Raw genomic sequence first — 23,316 nt, forward strand, 5'->3', positions numbered from 1 at the left:
AAGTTTGGAAACATCAGCTTTGCAAGGTCAGACTTTTTTCCTAACACGACAGAAGCTCCATCGCAAGTCAAAGCGATTAAATGGTCTTTCAAAAACTCACAGCCTAGTCCTAGTGATTCTAACTGCTTTAAAAGTTCTTTCAAGATATCAGATGCTGTTGTGTCATTTAGCTCAAAAAGTCGCAAAGAAATTGTCATGGCGTTTTCCCTTTTAACAATGTTCTGAACTAGACAATCAAAGCTTTTTTGTGTGAAAGTGAAGTGGCTTTATCCAAAAGAAGTGAAAATTTGGAGTCACTTTTTATTAATTTATTTATTAGATCTGATGTCATCTGGTCAGAAATATGAATCACTATATTAGATCAAGCAACATTTGAACATAGTATTCGGCCCATATCCAAACCAATTTTAATTTGGAGATCAATTTCTGTCTGAAACTCATTAAACAGTCTATTTAACTTTGCTTGCTTATAAGCTGTCCAAAAATACGCTCAGTAACAACTTCTTGTTCCTTTACTGTGGAAGCGACGGAGTTCTGAATGTGATATTTTTCTGCGTAGTCTGGATTTTGTTTGCTAAACCGTGAGCTTCAAATGTGCAGTGATCAAACAGTTTTTTCCTAAGGGACGTTATTTGATCATGTCCCACATGAGCTTACAGTTCCTAAAAGCCATTGCTCACTCAGTTTTAACCGTTTTGTTTTTTCAGCACCTAGTGTATATCTACAAACTTGGCCTTTTTTTAATAATCAACCACGGGTTTTTAGCTTTATAATCTGTACATTGTTTGACAGACCGACAATCTGGCTTTCCATCATTACAATTATCAATACAGTCTATAGATGTGTTGTCTGTATCCATATCCACCAACTTATAGAAATTTTCATTTTGCAACAATGACATAGGAGAAGGATTGTCTGCTTTGTTGTTTGCATCTTCTTCTCCAGCCACAGCTGACGTCATGGATTCTACATCTAAACTGTGGTTTTCATTGCCCTCACTAACGTTTTGTCTTTTAGGTTTAAAGAAGTCACTAATTTTTGTAGAGATACACATTACTATTAAACTCTCCTGTCCACTGAGTCACAATGTGTAAATAAACACTACGAACAAACCAAAACAATGCTCGTCGGTTCTGAGCAGAACAACTGCACTGCAAGCGATTGACGTACAGAGAGTGATTGAGTAATATTGTTGAACGTGAATTCCTGAAGTGCCTGTTGGATTGTTTGTTGGCTTCTCTGTGAGGCAGCGATGGCTAACAAGGTAAACTGATTCAAATTGAAAAAGCCATAGACACGACCTGTCTGAATCGTGGACTAAAAAGACTGAATTCACATAGACATACAGACAGGCAACTGTAATGCGAGAACCACTTATGGGATTTACTTGTTTCTTTCTTTAACTCACAGATATATTCATTTACTATCTATTATTATATATTTAGCTACTTTAGGTAGCACAAGAAATAAGCTGTGGCTATAATTGTAAGTCAAGTCGCAAGAAACTGGGCTGCCGTCGTGCTCCTTACACTATTAGAGCAAAATCATTTGATTTTTTAATGAATTGTAGACCTCAAAAAGAACCACAAAAAGTCAGCAAGAGCATATGTTTGTCTTTCACAGTTGAGTCACACTCAATTTTTCTGCTTTGTGGGTGTTTAAACAGCTGACTTCAGAAGACAAAAATCATCATTATTCTTCAACCTTAATCTTTTATTTAGGTACATCTTTTTGAGCTCTACAGTTTGGTACTACATAACGTGATATAGTTCTTATGGATTATGTAATGTATTTCAAGAGAGCATGCTGGCAGAAAACATTTTTACTTCACATAGCTGATGACATTTAAACGGCTGAACAGACTTTCAGAAATATAGCTAAGAACCGTCCCCATTAAACCAGCTTTCAAATAAAAAAACGGCTTTAAAATTGGAACTTTCGTTTGAGGACTATGCTGGGGCAGACAGACAGACTTAAGGGTCAAACATATACATGTCCGTTCTGCATTGGGAGTTCAAATTTGCCCCCTGTGGGAGCTCCCCTCTACTGTATAGCGTCAACCATGTTCTAACGAGGGTGCGGGCAGATAAAGACAAAGGTCAAGAGTGCCGTGGGCAAAGGGACATATCGGGTCGCAAGGCTGCCAACTTTTAGTCATTTTTGCTCCATTCGCACATATGATTTTTAGCTGTGACGTAAATTACAACATGGAATAAAATGATTTCGTGAAAGCACATTATAAAGACGTTCACATTCAAACATGGCTTACATTATTTCTCATTAACACACATAACATGAGATGTTGCCTTGCTACTACATTGCCGAGGTTGTTGGCAGTCGTATACAAAAGGCAATATGCACCAATCACAACTTTAGAATGATACTCCAATTATCTTGGGTATACTGTACGTGCGTACACACACACACACACACACACACACACACACACACACACACACACACACTCTCTCTCTCTCTCTCTCTCTCTCTCTCTCTCTCTCTCTCTACCTCCTGCCCGTCACATCATGTTGGCGAGCCATTGTCATGTTCACTTGTGCTGGTGCAGCAGAAAATTACGGTTACGGTTTGATTTAATACACATGTACTACTTCAAATCTCCGGTACTGTACTGTTAAAAAAAGGGGGGGGGGGGGGGGGAGAAAAGAGAGAATTAGAAGAAAGGGAGTTTCTGGGAGGTGCCAGAATGCATTGTGGCCAAAATTAAGCCCTGATTCAAGGTACATGTTGTTGTTAGGCATATGCTACAGTTTGCAATCTTATTGGCCATTTGTTTGACCTCCAAATTAGTATTACATTTATCTGCAAGGTTACGTTGCTCTGGTGTAATGTGAACAGATATAATGAAACAGGTGTGTGTGTGTGTGTGTGTGTGTGTGTGTGTGTGTGTGTGTGTGTCAAGGAAGGTTAGGTTAGCCTTAGCACTGCCTTCTGCTTTATTACATTGTTTAACAAGAATTCCTAATTAGGCTGGCGACTGATATTAATACATAACTAATATGTAATTAATAAGACTTGCTTTTGTGCTGGAGAACATCTGTTCCTCACACAAATGTTAAGTGTTGGTTATACTCTGCTGGAGTGTTTTGGAAACGAATCCCAGTCTGTTTGTCCTGTTCCCATTAGGTTATATTGTGGTCACAACTTTCTCAAAAATTCCTCACAGCGGTTTAAGGTTAGCACTGATTGCCTTTTATGGTTGGCCACATTACCGCTAAAAGCAGTCCCTTTGGAGGGGCCCTCCTGCACAATTCCACCACATGTGGGTGGCTGACTTGCTGCAAGGCTGTGCCCTGTATTCTGTGACATCTGTATGGCTGCTTCGGTATCTTGGCATTTTCAGATCTCCAGGAGGACGGCAGAGCTTTAGTTGGTGAAGACATTTCCAGCTGGAGTACATCACAACCAGACACACACTCTGGAATCAGGTATTGAATTGTAAGGTGTATCCAGCAACAGATGTGCACTCGGAGCACAATTCAGGTATGATAATGAGTGAACTAAATTTTAAGAGAACTGTTATGAGAATTCAGTGTGTAAATAAATAGGATAGCGAAGTACCCAGGAATGGAATGGGAATTTTAACTTCTACAAGGCTCTAGACAACGTGATAATGAACGGCAATCAAGCGAGTATCCACATTTGTCTGCATAATCCGTGAGACAGGAGTCATAGCAACAGAATGCCAGAGAAACACCATCCAGATACTACAGAAGCAACCAAGCACTTGTAAGTGCAATAGCTAAACAGCTCATGAATAGAGCTTTTTGAAAAAATAACAACAACATGAAGAAGAATGGAAGACAAAGGTGATTATCTGTTTGAGGAAGATAAATTTGGAGTAAAGGATCCAGGGATAGTGGATGGAATGTGTAAGAAAAATCAAGGTATCTTTATTGGATTTGAAGATCTTTACATGACATTTGACAGCATGAAATAATGAAAGTGTGTGAAATTTTTTTAAAAGGTACATATAAGATATATTGAACAGCAGGTAACATAGAATATGTACAATAATCAACAAGAATTGGTATTCTGAATTAAAGATTGTTAAAGATAAGGATGCAGGTAATCTCCACACACGTTCAGATGAACACTGAAGAATCATTGGTGGAACTGAAGAAACTTATAGCAATTTAATTAAAACTGAAGTTGAAAAGGATATCATTGATAAAATTCATTGGTGATATTTCTGTGTTCACCAAAAGTCAGACTGAATCACCAGAATTGGTGAATGTAATAAACAGTTGAATGAGTGCCAAATCAGGATTAATGAATGGAAGAAAGAGGAAAGTATTGGGGTGTGGCAGAAGTAACATTGGTGGCAAAGTTTACAGAATTAAGGACCACACAGTAGACCACTTGTACGGACTCTGGTACATGTGATGCTAATTTACACTGAGGGTCAAAGCACGGTTGTTATAAGGAATAATGTAGCATGGAAAAACAGGAGATTCCCCGCAAAACAAAGTTACTAATATCAAAGATATGCCTTAATTTGTGTTAGACATACCTGAATGTATGCTTGGAGCAGAGTACTGGATAAAAATTAATCATGGATTATGGAAAAAAACAAGAGGGGAATCGGAGCATTGTAAATGCGGTGCTATTGACGGATGTTTAAACTAGGTGAACTCGTAACAGAAGAACTATCGAACATCTCTGCAGAATAGGTGAGGATAGTGTGATATGTGGAAAACTGTGACAAGTACAAGGGTCAGCAGAGTAAGTTATATTTGAAGGCATTAGGGAATAACCACTGTGGAACTAGAGGTGGTTGCTGAGGTTAAAAACTGTAGGGAAAGACAGAGATAGGAAGGCATGTAATTGTGGACTCTGGGAGCTCATGGCACTGCAAATCTGCTGCTCAGACAGACAGACACATTGTCAACAGAAGGCACAGTTTCCCCTTTGCATGTCTGTGGTTACCGAGACTGGCTGTTACAGCAGACTACAGTGGGGCAACCAAGGTGGTGCACACCCTGGCAAGCTGAGGCTCTGCTGGCGTTTGCTTCTGTTTGGTGATTGCCGAGTGTATTTCTTGTTACTAACAGAAACTATAGCAAATTATTGGGTTCTTTCTCCTCTCTCATTCCTGACAAACACCAAAAATGGTCTCATAAATGTGTGTGTATGTGTGACCTCTGCTAGACCATTCCAATACATCTAAAGTAATAGACATTTATCTCATCTGACAGTGTTACACATTCAGTGCACTCATACTCTCCCCATCACTAAATTTTCTGGGCATGACATTGTCTGAATTATTGAAACTTCCCGGCAGATTAAAACTGTGTGCCGGACCGAGACTCGAACTCGGGACCTTTGCCTTTCGCGGGCAAGTGCTCTACCAATTGAGCTACCCAAGCACGACTCTCATTCTGGAAACATCCGCCAGGCTGTGGCTAAGCCGTGTCTCCGCAATATCCTTTCTTTCAGGAGTGCTAGTTCTGCAAGGTTCGCAGGAGAGCTTCTGTAATGTTTGGAGGGTACGAGCCGAGGTACTGGCAAAAGTAAAGCTGAGGACTGGGCTTGACTCGTGCTTGGGTAGCTCAGTTGGTAGAGCACTTGCCCACGAAAGGAAAAGGTCCCGAGTTCGAATCTCGGTCCAGCAGACAGTTTTAATGTGCCAGGAAGTTTCGTATCAGCGCACACTCCGCTGCAGATTGAAAATCTCAGTCTGAATTATTGTTGGCATTGGTTTGCTGGTCTTGATGAATAAGACACTGAACTGTTGACAATAACTATTTTTCCTACCAACCTATTCTTAACTAACCTCTCTTCCATGGTACTATGATCTAGTCGTGGGGATACCACCTCTGATTGTATGTTTTGATTTTATTCCCAGTTCACTTTGCTGACCCTCATTAAGTCTAGACTGAGCATTTACACTTTGCTTTTCAGTATTTATATCTTACCTACCATATAATGCTGTGTGTGTGTGTGTGTGTGTGTGTGTGTGTGTGTGTGTGTGTGTGTGTGTGTGTGTGTGTGTGTGAGTGCGCACGCTGAGGGAACTCACCGCATTCGAGAGACAGTGGCCTCATCAGGTGGAGGAGTCGTGAGCCGCGCAGCAGCAGGTGTCTGGCGAGGTGCGCTGGCAGAGGTGGCGGTGGCAGCGGTGGTGGTGGTGGTGGTGGTGGTGGTGGCGGTTCTGGTTGTGGTTGTGGTGCTGGTGGTAGTGGTGGTCCTCAGCTCTGTAACGACTGGTGCACTGCACATACAGAGAGGCAGGGTGTGAGCTGGCTAGGCGTGTCCTCGTGGGGATGTGGAGGTGGCTCACTATGGCCAGCACTGCTGAGGGACCATCCACACAGGGGATAGGGCTCCAGTTAATACAAATGAATTACCAGTAAGCTAATAACAATCAGTTGTACCATCCGAGCTTTCCACGGCAGTCGCTCAACCCCGTACAACAGGTAGTTCAAATCTAAGTGCAGCCAGAAGGTACATACAACGCCCAATACTTGCACAAAACATAATTACAGAATTACTGGACAGGTTAGCTCAGGTGCTATCGCCATCAAAACTATCCAAACGGCCTGAATTCCACTCCACCTAAATTGTATGATGATGAATGAAGTCCCATATTCCTTGACAGAGTGTAGGGGAACGACGAATGCACCCACATAATGTTACTGTCTTGCAGTTCCTCTGATCTCTTTTCGATATGGGCATTTCACTCTACAAAATGATTACTAAAAGACCCCACTTGAAGCAACTGATTTGTAACACTGAGTCCACAATCAGACTAATATCACAATAATGTGAATATCGAAACCTGTTATAATTAGATGGCAGCTTGTAAACTCAAGTTTATTGCAATAAATGACTTTTTGGAAACTAAGTTTCAACTTGAAATTAAGTGACGAAAACATTTGTATTAAGACTACCATCCAGGATTCCAACTGAGCACCTATTGTCTCTGTTAACTAAGTACGAAAGATGCTAAATATCATTTCAGCCACAGGTAAGCATGTGTGTATGTGTGCATGTTGGAATGTTGAAATGGCTTCGCATTGTGTTCGATGATTCAAACCTAGCAACTAATAGGATTGTTAACTAAGTGCAGTAATACATTACATATCCAAATATAGCAATATGAGAATCTGAACTGTCGAGAAAAAGTATTTTGTTCCTTTACTGGGATCTGAATCCACCACTTCTCATTGTTTTCTAACCACAAATACATGTTAAACATCTGCTTAGTTTAGCTGTAGCAGGATGTGCCCATATATATACTGGAAATAACCTAACAGAACATTCTGTGTAGGGTGGGAATCTATCCCCGCGTGCTGCATGCACCATCGTTGTTGACTGCACACAAGATGATGATGATGACTATCGAATTCTTTTTCACCACTTGCTACGAGGTACGTGTTTTAACTTTTCAAGCAATCATTTAAAGTTTTGTGTGACAGACTTGAAATCGACACCAGCTGTCATAGTTGACAAGACATGCAGAGGCGATAAAAATCAAAATTGCTTTTCTCCTCTGGTTTTATGTGCACGACACAATGAAAATCATTGCAGACAACCATGAATACAATGGATGCTAATAACTATGGACATATCCGTGGGAAGAACTTCGTAACACAAAAGAGCTTCATTACACCAGATGTGTACTGTTACATTCTGAGGACTCACATTAGCCTCTGATTTTACGTTTTTTTGTCAGGACCAAACATTTTTGTTTTATGAAGGTAAAGCCAAATAGTTCAAATGCCCATCCAACCATCCTGTTTTAAGTTTTCCTTTATTTTCTTAAACTAAGCAATGCAAATACTGTGACCTTTCCTTTGAAATGGCACTATCTATTTCCTTTCTAACGTTTGAGAGCTGTAGATTCTACTTTGTCTCTAATGGTCTTGCAGTCGATGGGATGTTTGACACTTAATTACTTCTTTCTTTCTTCCTCAACATTTCCTATTGAATTAAAGTGCCGCATGATGGCTAATTGGTCACATTTCAAAACATTTGGCAGTAATCGATTGAGCCATACTGGTAAAACCAACCAACTGAAAATGAGAAAATTATTTCCTGACGTAATTTCTTTGACACACTTACCACATACGTGCACAAAATAATACAACAAAACAAACATTTCCAGAATACAAAAGGACTCACAAGCTGAAAACTTACAAACACACTCAACAAACACACACTGAGAACACCACACAGAAAAGAACCAGATGGTACACCATGACCTACACACATAAACTAACACACATAAGCAGAGTCAAAATAAAAAAAATACCACACACACACACACACACACACACACACACACACACACACACACACACACACACACAGATGACATACTTCAATAATTACACTCGAAAGTTTGGCAATAACATTCGATCTTTGGTAAAAACATTTGACAGTCGGCAACAGAAACCAAAACATTGCATTGAAACAATCTTTCAGTTCATAGTGCTGTGGAGTGTGGGAAAAAACTGCAAATTGGCATTCATAAGAAGAACAACACCAAAAATGCAATGGAAGTGTAATATGTAAGAAATCGTCCACACAACCTGTAAGTACAGTTCAAAACATTACTACTTAATAGGGAATACCAACCACCAGACCTGTTTATAACCTATAGGCACAGTGACAAAAATGTAAATTAAATAGCTAACATATGTACATATTCCAGGCCACTGATAATGCCTTGCACAAAATAAACTCAAAACGCGTATGGCACTAAAATTGTGTTTTATTCAGTTGCTGTCAGATGGTCCATAAGTAAAAATTATCAATATACTGTGACGCACAAAATACTTCATGCACCATTTTCGAAGGTTTAAACAACAATCCTCATGACCTTCAAGAGTACAATATTCAATTAGTCACTCCATGAATACTTTATAGCTACAAATAAAAAATTATGATTGATAAATATACTTATTCCAACCTGCATGACAACATGTCAGACAAAAGTCTATGATATTATGCATGAATCTACCTGTTTCAGTTAAATTATGGGTGGTCCTTTTAGGCTACATGCATCAATGTAGTATGCTACATGAGGAAAATTTATGGACTTTCTTACGCACTTGCACGGTACATTTTTAGGCCTCCTTTTTCCACATGGAATTTATATGGAGGGATTATCTGTGCTACATGAGCTACATTTACTAAAGACAAGCCTCGTCTTTGCCAAGATTGATGGTGTTAATAATAACAGAAGAAATTATAATAATGCATCTCTTCTTTTAGTAAAATTATAAGCCTCTATCACAATAATAAAGAACTAGAAAATAATTAACGTTCCTTGACACAATGGCACACTACTGCAGTTATAAATGTGACAATGGAGAACATTCTGGAAGTTTGATTGATACTTGTTGCTGAGTTTGTTTTGTACGATCTAGTGTTGGTGTAACTTAAACTCTTACAAGATCACAGCAGCTCAGGTGGGAAAAAACACTTCCTGCAGAAATTTCTGTAGCCTACAATAACGCCAGTAGTGCAGCCGACAATTATGTGATTTTATTTCAGTGATTACAAAAACAACTCTAAAGTACATATTAGGTAGCTGAGGCAACTAGTGGCCATTGATATGGATTAACAAGGAAAAGAATGTTTTGTAAAGGCTGTAATGAACCTCCAGGGAAACGGAACGCTCATCCAGTGACGAGCAAAACAGTGGCACTGCATTGAAAGTAGTTTGGTGGTCTGTTAAAATTTCTCTACCTTCATTTGCTTAAGCTCTGTGTTCGAGTCACTGATCAGCCAAACACTTAACAAGTATTAACAGACCCTCTTTGCCTCCGGTGACTTCTGTTTAACAACATAAGATTCCACTTTCCTTCCTAATCTACAATAAAGCCGACGCTCCTTCACTACCTGCTGGAGGAGAGTCGGTGTATGTTGGGCCATGACAGAGGCAGACGTCCGGCTAGTGGAAGCTCACCGTTAACCTTTCTTGCACCAGAAATTTTACTTCATCCCTGAAACAATTGTCATGTAAAGTCACAGCACACTTATTTGAACTTGCAATGTTGAAAATGTTGGTGCTGAACTGGGAATCTAACTTGGATATCTCTTTCTGCCATTTTGAACACTTTTCGGACAATACAGTTCCATCGTTTTGTTGGGTCCCCAACATTCCATAGTTATCCAGGTTTCAATGAAAGGGGAAGGTCTGGTTTTAAATACTGGTTGGGTACAAAAATTTTCGCTGTGTGATTTCAAGTTGTAGCATTCGCACTGCAAGTAATATGTGGGAGCAATTATGATTTTTAGCATTTGTGCATGCAATGTCAACAATAACAATTCGTGCCAATTTTGACCATGAAACAGGCAGAGAACTTTTTATCCTATCATTTCAGATTTATAAATTCCAGTCCTAGTGGCTGGTGGAAAAGTATTTGACAGGTGTGTAGCCAGTGGTGATAGCATATACAGGGTTAAGAGTCCCAGTCAGCACAGAACTTTTCCTCGCATAATTTCTAGTTCAGACATGAGCATATCTCACTGGTGGTGAAATAAACCGACATTGTTTATCTATATGTGGCTAGAAAACAACATGATATATGCTGGGTTCGAAACGCAGCAGGGGAATACTTTGGTGTATAATCATTTCAGTTTCATCATCCCTCTAGCGGTGAAAAATTTCGATACATAAAATTATAACAGTTTATTGTGCTTCATTCACAATCCCTGCCCAAAACAAAACTTTATGCCCCATCATATCAAGTTTGAAAAAGTGCATATGATGTCACATGCTGTTAAAATGATAGTTAAGATCTGTAGTGGCCGGATTGGAGTCCTGGATCGCAGTCCAATACAAAAGCATGTAGTTTGAAGCTGAATCTTGCTTTTTGAAATCTCATTTATTGTAATTCACTTCAGTTTACACGCACTGAGGACCGTCATCTCTGGTAAAGGGCTTTCTGATATTTACATTACTGTGGTATTGGTTTTCATATGGACGATAATAGACAAAGTGCAAGAAAGTTATGTGGCTGGATACAAACCAGGTGGAACGCAGTTCAGGAAATTTGGCTGCTTCTGAGCATGTTAACACACGCATATAAATTTGACAGGCACGACACTCGTCTGATTGTCAAACATTTTGTATTGTAATTAATGTGATACTTTGATCATCAGACATCGTTCAAAGCCTGTCTTAAAACTGGTCTTTGAAAGGTACAGCTACAAAATGGTTGACAGCGTGTTTCAAATTGAGCTGGAGAAGGAATTCAGTACAGCGGGCAGTAAGGCACGGTGAACCTCGTGATTTGACAACAGAAAGAGGCTGTGGTTGTGCAACAGTTACGTGTCATAACAGTATTACCACATTCGTCTAAATTTCATTCATTAAATATGGTTGACAGGAATTTAAGTATTTTTCAAGTGAGCATCCTCACTTTGTAAGCACACATGAAACCATGGGGTAGTTGAAGTAAGCTGTGTCATTCCCCAGTGATGGAAAAACACACACTAATGTGTGTGTGTGTGTGGGGGGGGGGGGGGGTGATGAGCAATGTTTGTGATTGATGATGTAAGTTGTGCTGTGAACTTGCTACTGAAATAAAATTATGTTTTGTCCTCCACATACAGTAGGTGTGAATGGTAAATTCCGTAAGAATTTGATGTCTATCTAGAAGGGCTGGCATGGATACAAGGGGGAGTAGGATGAACATGGGATAGTGAGACATCCTCCCCAAAAAATGGGAAAACACTATCACTTCACTGTGTGAAGTGGACACTGTATGAAGTAAAAAATAATTCTGCTTACACGTGGTTTTATACATCTTATTTTAATTATTGTTAAAATCATAGGCACCTGTCGTGTATAAAATTTGAGTGTGACACTATGTATAATTTTGAGAGGTTGGGGGGGGGGGGGGGGGTTGAGTGGAATCATTGAAAGACAGAGGCAGTTCCAGAACCAAACATTGTGTATCTGTCTGTAAGTGACACCCAATAGTGTGGGAAGTATGAGGCAGTGAACTAGGTGAAGATCACGACAAAAATCTATTATACATCATGAAGAGAATTTTTAAAATGTACACAAAGATTACTGCTAGTAAAAAGATTCCCGTTAACAAAAATTTTTTCAAACATAAGAGCTTGAGTAATTTCCCACAGCGTGCATAACGAGTTTGGAATAATATAATGTTTTAAATTTTTTTCAAGAATGTAAACAATTGTAATATGTTTGTTGTTTAAACAAGGAATTTTGATGTTAATCTTTATTGAATAAAAGAGAAAGACACTGAATGATTTACAACACTGGCTCTATGTTCATTACAATTGGTTCAGGGAATGCACAGTGTCATCTCGAACACAAGATTTCTGATATGTCAAATAGCACATAAAATACTACATCATCATCATCATCATCATCATCTCAGTGCTAACATTGGTGCCTCTTCTGATGTTAAACCTATTACTTCAAAATCATTCTTAACCGAATCCAGGTACCTTCTCCTCGGTCTGCCCCGACTCCTCCTACCCTCTACTGCTGAATCCACGAGTCTCTTGGGTAACCTTGCTTCCCCCATGCGTGTAACATGACCCCACCATCTAAGCCGGTTCGCCCTGACTGCTAAATCTATAGAGTTCATTCCCAGTTTTTCTTTGATTTCCTCATTGTGGACACCCTCCTGCCATTGTTCCCATCTACTAGTACCTGCAATCATCCTAGCTACTTTCACATCCGTAACCTCAACCTTGTTGATAAGGTAACATGAATCCACCCAGCTTTCGCTCCCATACAACAAAGTTGGTCGAAAGATTGAACGGTGCACAGATAACATAGTCTTGGTACTGACTTCCTTCTTGCAGAAGAGAGTAGATCGTAGCTGAGCACTCACTGCATTAGCTTTGCTACATCTCGCTTCCAGTTCTTTCACTATGTTGCCATCCTGTGAGAATATGCATCCTAAGTACTTGAAACCGTCCACCTGTTCTAACTTTGTTCCTCCTATTTGGCACTCAATCCGTTTATATTTCTTTCCCACTGACATTACTTTCGTTTTGGAGATGCTAATCTTCATACCATAGTCCTTACATTTCTGATCTAGCTCTGAAATATTACTTTACAAACTTTCAATCGAATCTGCCATCACAACTAAGTCATCCGCATATGCAAGACTGCTTATTTTGTGTTCACATATCTTAATCTCACCCAGCCAGTCTACTGTTTTCAACATATGATCCATAAATAATAAGAAGAACAGTTGAGACAGGTTGCAGCCTTGTCCTACCCCTGAAACTACTCTGAACCATGAACCCAACGCCTCCTATTCCATAATCATGTAGAACAGACAATAACTTCCTCCTAGGAACCCGGTCATATGCCTTTTCTAGATCTATAAAGCATAGATACAATTCCCTGTTCCACTCATAACACTTCTCCATTATTTGCCGTAAGCTAAAGATATCTGGTCCTGACAACCTCTGAGGCCTAAACACACACTGATTTTCATCCAATTGCTCCTCAACTAATACTCGCACTTTCCTTTCAACAATACCTGAGAAGATTTTACCCACAACGCTGATTAAAGAGATACCTCTGTAGTTGTTACAATCTTTTCTGTTTCCATGTTTAAAGATTGGTGTGATTACTACTTTTGTCCAGTCTGATGGAACCTGTCCCGACTCCCAGGCCATTTCAATTATCCTGTGTAGCCATTTAAGACCTGACATTCCACTGTATTTGATGAGTTCCGACTTAATTTCATCCACCCCAGCTGCTTTATTGCACTGCAATCTATTGACCATTTTCTCCACTTCCTCAAACGTGATCCTATTTCCATCATCATTCCTATCCTATTCTACCTCGAAATCTGAAACATTACTGATCGTATTTTCACCTACATTGAGCAACTCTTCAAAATATTCCCTCCATCTGCCCAAGGCATCCACAGGATTCACCAGCAGTTTTCCTGACCTGTCCAAAATACTTGTCATTTCCTTCTTAGCTTCCTTTCAAAGACTGCTAATTACACTCCAGAATGGTTTTCCAGCAGCTTGACCCAATGTCTCCAACCTGTTTCCAAAGTCTTCCCAAGATTTCTTCTTGGATGCTGCAATTATCTGTTTGGCTTTATTTCTTTCTTCAACATAACTTTCTCTGTCTACCTGGGTTCTGGTATGTAGCCATTTTTTATACGCCTTCTTTTTCCTTTTACAGGCTGCCTTGACTGTGTCATTCCCCCAAGCTGTTTGCTTCCTCCTACTTTTACACACTACTGTTCCAAGACATTCTTTAGCCACTTCTAGTACTGTGTCCCTGTACCTTGTCCATTCCTTTTCCAATGACTGTAATTGACTACATTCAACTAACTGGTACCTTTCTGAGATCGCTGTTATGTACTTGTGCCTGATTTCCTTATCCTGAAGTTTCTCCACCCTTATCCTCCTACATATGGACCTGACCTCCTGCACTTTCGGCCTCACAATCCCAATTTCACTGCAGATTAAATAATGATCAGTGTCATCAAAGAATCCCCTGAATACACGTGTGTCCCTCACAGCCTTCCTGAATTCGTGATCTGTTATTATATAGTCAATGACAGATCTGGTTCCCCTGCCTTCCCAAGTATACCGGTGAATGTTCTTATGTTTAAAAAAGGAGTTTGTGATTACTAAGCCCATACTGGCACAGAAATCCAAGAGTTGTTTCCCGTTCCTGTTGGCATCCATATCCTCTCCAAATTTACCCATAACCTTTTCATACCCTTCTGTTCGATTTCCAATCCTAGTGTTAGAATCACCCATGAGCAGAACACTGAAATACTGCATAAGTATTAAAATCTAAATGAAAAATAAATGATCATTTATCAGTGTTAGTGGCTATTAGACTTGTATGAACATATGTAACTGTAAGATGGTGCAGAAAAATGGTAACTCTGGTCGCACAGCCACTTTAAGCATCACAGACTATCAGAGGTGGAACAGCAACAACAATGGATGGGATAGATAATGTCATAAGGTGTGCCACAGGAGAATGGAAGCCTGTAGTGTTCACTGGGTGGCTTTAGTAAAGCCATAGATCCACTGAAACACACACACACAGGGGTGGACACCTGTTCGTCGAATACACAGTAAGGCACGGTATTCTGTGTGTCACAGAAGGGAACGTATCCAAGCACTGCGTGAGCTTTATGTAATGCTGAGTACAGAGGCGAACAAAATGAGGTGGGAAGATTTAATTTTATGGGACCAGCTGGAACTGCTGGTAGGTCTGGCCTGTGATCCTGCGAGGTGGTCTCAGGCTGCAAGAGGTGTGAGCAGCCAGACACTGGGGCACCGATGCTTACTTCACCTGGTTTTCTGAACATCTTCCATACAAGCCCTCCCAGCAGAGCATTCTTTTATATAATGTGCCTTTAGAGCAATTAACATCTTCCGTGTACTGTCTGGATTTGGAGAGAACTAAGAATTATCTTGGAATAGTTACTGGCATATGGCTTGCACGTGGAAAGAAAGTGACAGACAACTACATAACAGCCAAAGCTGTAATACTAAGGTGTGAATAATCATTACTCGGATAGTCTCCTTTACTACACAAAGAAAATTCCACAGGTCAACATCAGCAATATAAAATTGTAGATAAGTTGCCGCCCTCCTCTAATCATTCTGCAGTACACTACCTTGCTCGAGGTGTCGGCTGTAAGTGACTTACTCGGTCATCATCTTCATGCAGTGTGGCACTATTCAAAGGTGTCTCATTGTCATCAGCCACAGAGGCAATGGACAACTTTAGAGACTACTTTATGGGAACAGGGCTACAGCAACCAGTACAGGCTGCCGGTTGCAAACTACACCCATCACTGTGTCTGAGCCTATGCTGGGCAATACAGCTTTGTGTCCACAGCAGTCTGCCTCATGCTCTATTCACACAGTGAGTGTACCCTCTGTCATGACAGTTGATGCTAAAACCTAAACAACCACTTTCTGTATACATGTAGTTTAATATAATGCCCACAAACTGGCTGTTTGATGATTTTTGTTAGCTAACATACCTGGTAATGAACACTGTTCAGTTTAGGGGTTCACTGAAACTGCTACACGAGGGTAATGATAGCATTGTGAGCTATCGTGAAATGACTGTCTATGATGGTGTATTTTACAGCAGACACACATCTACGAAAATTCAGTGGGAAAAATTACACAGTTGGAAATACACACACCTAGAACCGAGAGACACTAATCAGTGGGTTGTCTCACACTTACCTGGTTTGTGGTGGTGGATCGTACAGCAACCGGCTCACTTCGATCAAGTCTTCCGGCTGCTTCCGCATCGCATCTGCCCACCCCTGCGTGGCCATCACCTCGTGGGTACGTGCCTTAATAAATTCGATGGCGGCTCGCCTGAGGTCACTGCAGGAGTGGCGGACTGCGAGGACGGCCGCGGCCGCCGCGGTCTCCACGGTCAGCTGAGCGGCCACCTGCCGCTCGCACTCCGCCTTCAGCCCCGACGCCCCGTACTTATCTGCTGCAGCCAGCAGCGGGGGGGCCGTGCCGGGCAGCTGGGGGGCCCGCTGGGTGTACAGGTAGGAGACCAGCTGCCTCAGCACCGGGCCCCCGATGTCGGCAATCCTCACCACGCCAGTGCAGGCCTCGAGGGTGTCGTGGGCGAACATCGCCGCGAACACAGGGCTCCTGTCCGCCAGGACGGCCCTGTGCACCACCAGCCGAGTCTCACCTGCCTCGAGCATCACCATGGCGTCGTCCCCGGCGTCCAGCAGGTCCCCCAGGTCGACAGCCACCGTCTCTGTGATGCCCTTAACTGCTTCCATTGCGGACGATTCTGAAACACAGCAACACGGAGCAGCCGTTTCAGCATACAGGTGACTGACGATACCTCTACGAGTGACAGCCACACCTGTCTCCAGCGACAGTTGATAAATACAGGGTGAGTCACCTAACGTTACCGCTGGATATATTTCGTAAACCACATCAAATACTGACGAACCGATTCCACAGACCGAACGGGAGGAGAGGGGCTAGTGTAATTGGTTACCACAATCCATAAAAAAATGCACGGAACTATGTTTTTTAACATAAAACTACATTTTTTAGTTGGAACCCCGTTGGTTTTGTTAGCACATTTGAACATACAAACAAATACGTAATCAGTGCCGTTTGAGTACCACTCCTCCGCTGTTCGATCGTGTGTATCGGAGAGCACCGAATTACGTAGGGATCCAAAGGGAACAGTGATGGACCTTAGGTACAGAAGAGACTGGAACAGCACATTATGTCCACATGCTAACACCTTTTTATTGGTCTTTTTCACTGACGCACATGTACATTACCATGAGGGGTGAGGTACACGTACACACGTGGTTTCCGTTTTCAATTACGCAGTGGAATAGAGCGTGTCCCGACATGTCAGGCCAATAGATGTTCAATGTGGTGGCCATCATTTGCTGCACACAATTGCAATCTCTGGCGTAATGAATGTCGTACACGCCGCAGTACATCTGGTGTAATGTCGCCGCAGGCTGCCACAATACGTTGTTTCATATCCTCTGGGGTTGTAGGCACATCACGGTACACATTCTTCTTAACGTACCCCACAGAAAGTAGTCCAGAGGTGTAAGATCAGGAGAACATTTACATTTATGACATCGGTAGCACCTATCATCACAGTGGGTAACGCAAAGTTGTTCAATGCGCTAACAGTTTCGCAAACCGTCGACTTTTACACGCATGTTCGGCACAAACTGTTCTCCTGGTTTTCTGACGACCGACTTTCTCTCTCGTGGTATTAATCGTGTTTCGACGTCTGAGCTCCTGGTTCGGTTCTCGCCTGATTGGTTCGTGACTGCAGTCCAGAAAGGACTGGCGCTTCGATCGGGTGGTCTGTACGACCGGCAGAAACCTTTTTGTTCTAACTTAATCAGATTTTTACGTTTTGCACAAACTGCAACACCGTTACAGGTTTTCACGCTAATTAAGGCCGTGTAAGCATGGTCTCTTCCGAATGTAGTTTTGACCAAAATGCGATTCCGGTAGCCGGTAGCTGGAGTCCAGAGTTTTTCTTTATCGTGCCTTTTGCGTTGCTCTGCAGATATTTCCATAGCAAGTTTGAAACGCGTACGTTTCATAGGCAGCGATGGCGAGCCACAGAATCTCTGACCAGAGAGCATGTAGTCAGTGCAGTTGCGAGAGAGTAATAGCGCGCGAGAGTTCAGTTCTGCTGCGAGGCAGTAGTGGTACGTAGCGAGTCGCGAGAGCATGTAGTTGCTGTTGCGAGTTAGCAGTTGTGTGTGAGGAGTCGGCGGGCGTCGACATGGCTCTATGGTCGACATTCAGGACGAGGTATATTTTTTAAATAAGGTAATGAAGCAGCTTTGCGCACATCTGATAATGTAATGGATCTTAAGTGTAATTAATTTGTTCAAGAATCGCCCCAATAATAATTTTGTTTTCAAACCAAGCATTTTAACAAAACAAAGAATCCCTTTTTGAAATAATATTTTCCTTGCATTTCCTTAAAGAAAAGTCTCCCTTAAATTAAAAAAAATATATATATTTGCGATGCATTTCCTCCAAGCTATGCGAAAAATAAGAGCAGATGCAGTATTACTGAGGTAAGAATTTGAGTTTAATCAGGGCCTAAAGATCGACATTTCGGTCTATTTGTGTTTTCATTGTCACTGAGATTTCATTTTTTATTGAATTCATATCAGCTGAGATTTCATTCATTTTTTGTTGAATTGACTTAACATTTTTGTGGGGAGGTTACACTTTGCTCCATTTATATTTAAACATTGTCTTTCAAATGTCACGGGGGAGGTTACAAGTTCCATACCGTGACAAATATTTCTTTATACCTAACCCAGAGGTGAAACAGCAACTTTCATAAATGCAGCTTTGAAACTTTTTAATGCAATGAAATATTTTCTTAAAAATTTTCATCCCCTATTCCACTCCTTTAGGGGTTGAATTTCCAGAAACACTCAAACACGTATTTTTTTATTTTCTGACTGAGAAATCAAACACTAGTTTTTGTAGTTCTAGCTCCAAAATTACCTTAATAGAGACATTTCTCAAAAATCCTTCATCCCAATTTCACCCCCTTATGGTTGAAATTTCGCGCAATCTTCTTACACGCACCTCCTGGAGATTTCCAGTTTCGGTTTGGGCTGGGCGATGATGGGTCAGACGGGCAGGACATTCCCTTTTATGCAGAGAGATTATTAATTAATAATCATACAGTAATTTTTGCTCACGAATTGACCTGGTGACCGATCTCGAGTTATTTTCCGTCTAAGCTTATGGCTGATGCCGTTTATTTATTCCATACTTTTATCTTTCGTTACTGTGTAAAACCAGTCGCACAGTAACAATTCGTTTACAAGTGTATCTGGATTTTTTCGTATTTTCATTATTCCCCGGAACATACGCGTTCCCAATGTAACTGGGAAAATTAGGCGCACGCCTCATGTAAACATTCTAATTAAACGGAAGTCCAGCTCCGTTATAACTTGCGTAGTTACAGTTTAGCGCAAGCCGCACCTCGACACATGTTCAGTCATTCTGCGTATATTTCGGGTGACCTAACACAGTTATACAACCGCTGTGAAGAACCGTAACCGAACTACACTCCTGGAAATGGAAAAAAGAACACATTGACATGGGTGTGTCAGACCCACCATACTTGCTCCGGACACTGCGAGAGGGCTGTACAAGCAATGATCACACGCACGGCACAGCGGACACACCAGCAACCGCGGTGTTGGCCGTCGAATGGCGCTAGCTGCGCAGCATTTGTGCACCGCCGCCGTCAGTGTCAGCCAGTCAGACCCACCATACTTGCTCCGGACACTGCGAGAGGGCTGTACAAGCAATGATCACACGCACGGCACAGCGGACACACCAGCAACCGCGGTGTTGGCCGTCGAATGGCGCTAGCTGCGCAGCATTTGTGCACCGCCGCCGTCAGTGTCAGCCAGTTTGCCGTGGCATACGGAGCTCCATCGCAGTCTTTAACACTGGTAGCATGCCGCGACAGCGTGGACGTGAACCGTATGTGCAGTTGACGGACTTTGAGCGAGGGCGTATAGTGGGCATGCGGGAGGCCGGGTGGACGTACCGCCGAATTGCTCAACACGTGGGGCGTGAGGTCTCCACAGTACATCGATGTTGTCGCCAGTGGTCGGCGGAAGGTGCACGTGCCCGTCGACCTGGGACCGGACCGCAGCGACGCACGGATGCACGCCAAGACCGTAGGATCCTACGCAGTGCCGTAGGGGACCGCACCGCCACTTCCCAGCAAATTAGGGACACTGTTGCTCCTGGGGTATCGGCGAGGACCATTCGCAACCGTCTCCATGAAGATGGGCTACGGTCCCGCACACCGTTAGGCCGTCTTCCGCTCACGCCCCAACATCGTGCAGCCCGCCTCCAGTGGTGTCGCGACAGGCGTGAATGGAGGGACGAATGGGGACGTGTCGTCTTCAGCGATGAGAATCGCTTCTGCCTTTGTGCCAATGATGGTCGTATGCGTGTTTGGCGCCGTGCAGGTGAGCACCACAATCAGGACTGCATACGACCGAGGCACACAGGGCCAACACCCGCCATCATGGTGTGGGGAGCGATCTCCTACACTGGCCGTACACCACTGGTGATCGTCGAGGGGACACTGAATAGTGCACGGTACATCCAAACCGTCATCGAACCCATCGTTCTACCATTCCTAGACCGGCAAGGGAACTTGCTGTTCCAACAGGACAATTCACGTCCGCATGTATCCCGTGCCACCCAACGTGCTCTAGAAGGTGTAAGTCAACTACCCTGGCCAGCAAGATCTCCGGGTCTGTCCCCCATTGAGCATGTTTGGGACTGGATGAAGCGTCGTCTCACGCGGTCTGCACGTCCAGCACGAACGCTGGTCCAACTGAGGCGCCAGGTGGAAATGGCATGGCAAGCCGTTCCACAGGACTACATCCAGCATCTCTACAGTCGTCTCTATGGGAGAATAGCAGCCTGCATTGCTGCGAAAGGTGGATATACACTGTACTAGTGCCGACATTGTGCATGCTCTGTTGCCTGTGTCTATGTGCCTGTGGTTCTGTCAGTGTGATCATGTGATGTATCTGACCCCAGGAATGTGTCAATAAAGTTTCCCCTTCCTGGGACAATGAATTCACGGTGTTCTTATTTCAATTTCCAGGAGTGTATGTGTGGCATCTGGAGCAGAGAACAAGTTTTCCAAGCATTTCTCAAGAGAACTTTCAGGGATTAACGATCTCTAAAATGTCGCTGCACTGCTGTTACGGTTTTCCGGTAGTGTCAGACGGCGTGCATCGCGTCAGCCCAGAGGGAGCGGCAGGGCAGCCGGCTGTGCTGGGAGCGGAGCCTGTGCGCATGCGCAGCGCCGGTCAGCTGGCTCGCCAAAAGGAGTCAGGCATCACGTACCGCTCACGGATCGGATCGGATTTATTTCAGCCACAGACGACACGAAAAGAAGTTTCATCGACATGGACTTTTAGTAACTTCCAATTTGGGTAGAAAATTCGACGTTGGCTTCATAGATTTTATTTCTCATTTTATTATTTTTTGTTATGCAGGAAAGCTCCCGAACCAGATACGCATGTTGGGTGCGACATTACACAAGTAAAGGCAGCAGAATGGGCGTTCTGTTCCTACTTGTCTGCGTTACTTGATGCACTGTTGTTTTTTTTACATCTTCACTCCCCTCACACACACACACACACACACACACACACACACACACACACACACACACACACACACAAAAAAAAAATGCGACACTGTAGTTCATCTCATATCTGATACACGTTGTCAATATTTCGAAATTCTGCCGTCCGTTACCGCTTTAACACACAGCATGTGACACAGCGTGTCCTACAGAGACTGGCATTCACGATTTGTGCAGCAGTTTCCGCAGTCCATGGTCTCGTGGTTAGTGTCCCAAGTTCGATTCCCGGCCGAGTCGGTGTTTTCCCTCTCTACGGATCTCGGTGTTTGTTCAGCCACAATCATTGCCGGTCGGTTTCACCGCCGCGCAAACCGACAAATTCGAGTGAAACAGGTGGTCTTTCTCCTACCGGCCGAGCAACCCCAAACGGGATCATCTCCCGGTCAATTCACTTCATTTTTAGGATTCCAGGCTAGGCGCAAATTGAGACGCATATAGCGCGTGTGGCGCGACGCAGCGCAGCGCGCGTTTTCCTAACTTCAGGTTCAAATGGGGCCGCGCAAACTGCGACGCGACGCGACTGGGACGCGACGCGCGGCGTTGTGATTGAGGCACAGTTTCTGGCGACGCGCGTCACGCGAGCACCGCGGGAGGGGATGGGGGGGGGGGGGGGGGGGAGGAAGGCAGTCCTGCCGTGTGCTCACCCCGGCATGGCGCGTATGGGCGGTGGAAGTATTGCCCGTCCGAAAAATACAGCCTTATGGTATACCGAATTTTATTAACACTGAGTAGTGTTTCGTCTTTCGCCGTTCAAGAGCTCCATCTATTTACGTTAGTCCATAATAGTTTTCAGTTGCAAATATCTCTACAGTTCTTTTGGTTTGTTTCTTCTTTTGTCAAGAACAATGGACAGTTCAGTAACTGGTGAGCCCTTAGCCACTGGCATTATCATCTTCTGCCTCCGCCATGTTTTCAGATCGTAAGAAGGGATAGACGATTCATCCTGAGGGTAGTGAATAAGGAACTAAGGAATAATTATAAAATCAAGTGATTTAGAAAAGAGGCAGGAAATTAAAATAAGGGTAGCTACTTGCTGCCTGTAATGCTGACGTGTCTCTACGATCTGCTGCAAGAAGTCGAAGAGGCGTTATTTCCACAGGTATGACCTCTTTCTGCTTCTGATAAAACGTCGAAGATATGAAGTACGTAGCTTTCACTGTCGTTACTTGGATATAGGTGTAATAAGAGACATTATAGTATGTACCTGTGGACATTACATTTCCACTGCAAGCTAGAAACACTCGAAAAGCAGTCAGAAATAGCAGTGTTTCAATTGGCTCGCCAAGATGAGAAACAGCATTTCAATTGTTGCATGCACATTATTCAGCATTAATAAACTAATTATACAAATGAAAAAAAAATGGTCGGTATTATTACGAAAGTAGGAATATCCTAAAAGAGTGTGGTGCTTAGATATATTTAATTTGTTGAAATGTGCTGCTGACAAAGGCAGATCTACTTTCATGACAATGTTCTTCGAACTGCAGCTCACAAGGCACACATGGCCAGCGTCTGCATTCCTGTCGCGCGTATTATCCTCCGCTGCTGACAATACACTGACCAGTATGTTGTGCGACAGACCAATTCTTTCCTTTTCTCAG

The 23,316-nt window shown here is 42.8% G+C and overlaps 1 protein-coding gene across 1 annotated transcript in view; it reads right to left on the minus strand.

Moving 5' to 3' along the window:
* Window positions 1-23,316, minus strand: part of LOC124553590 (BTB and MATH domain-containing protein 43-like) — a 415,112-nt gene that overhangs the window by 387,175 nt on the left and 4,621 nt on the right. The window contains exons 2-3 of the mRNA XM_047127444.1: window positions 16,216-16,792; window positions 6,041-6,232 (exon numbers count right to left, since the gene is read on the minus strand). Coding sequence (XP_046983400.1) covers window positions 6,041-6,232; window positions 16,216-16,781 — 758 coding nt within the window. The 5' untranslated portion in view covers window positions 16,782-16,792. The remainder of the gene's footprint in view (window positions 1-6,040; window positions 6,233-16,215; window positions 16,793-23,316) is intronic.

This window comes from Schistocerca americana, chromosome 11 (genome assembly GCF_021461395.2).
Source record: "Schistocerca americana isolate TAMUIC-IGC-003095 chromosome 11, iqSchAmer2.1, whole genome shotgun sequence".
Lineage (NCBI taxonomy): Eukaryota > Metazoa > Arthropoda > Insecta > Orthoptera > Acrididae > Schistocerca > Schistocerca americana.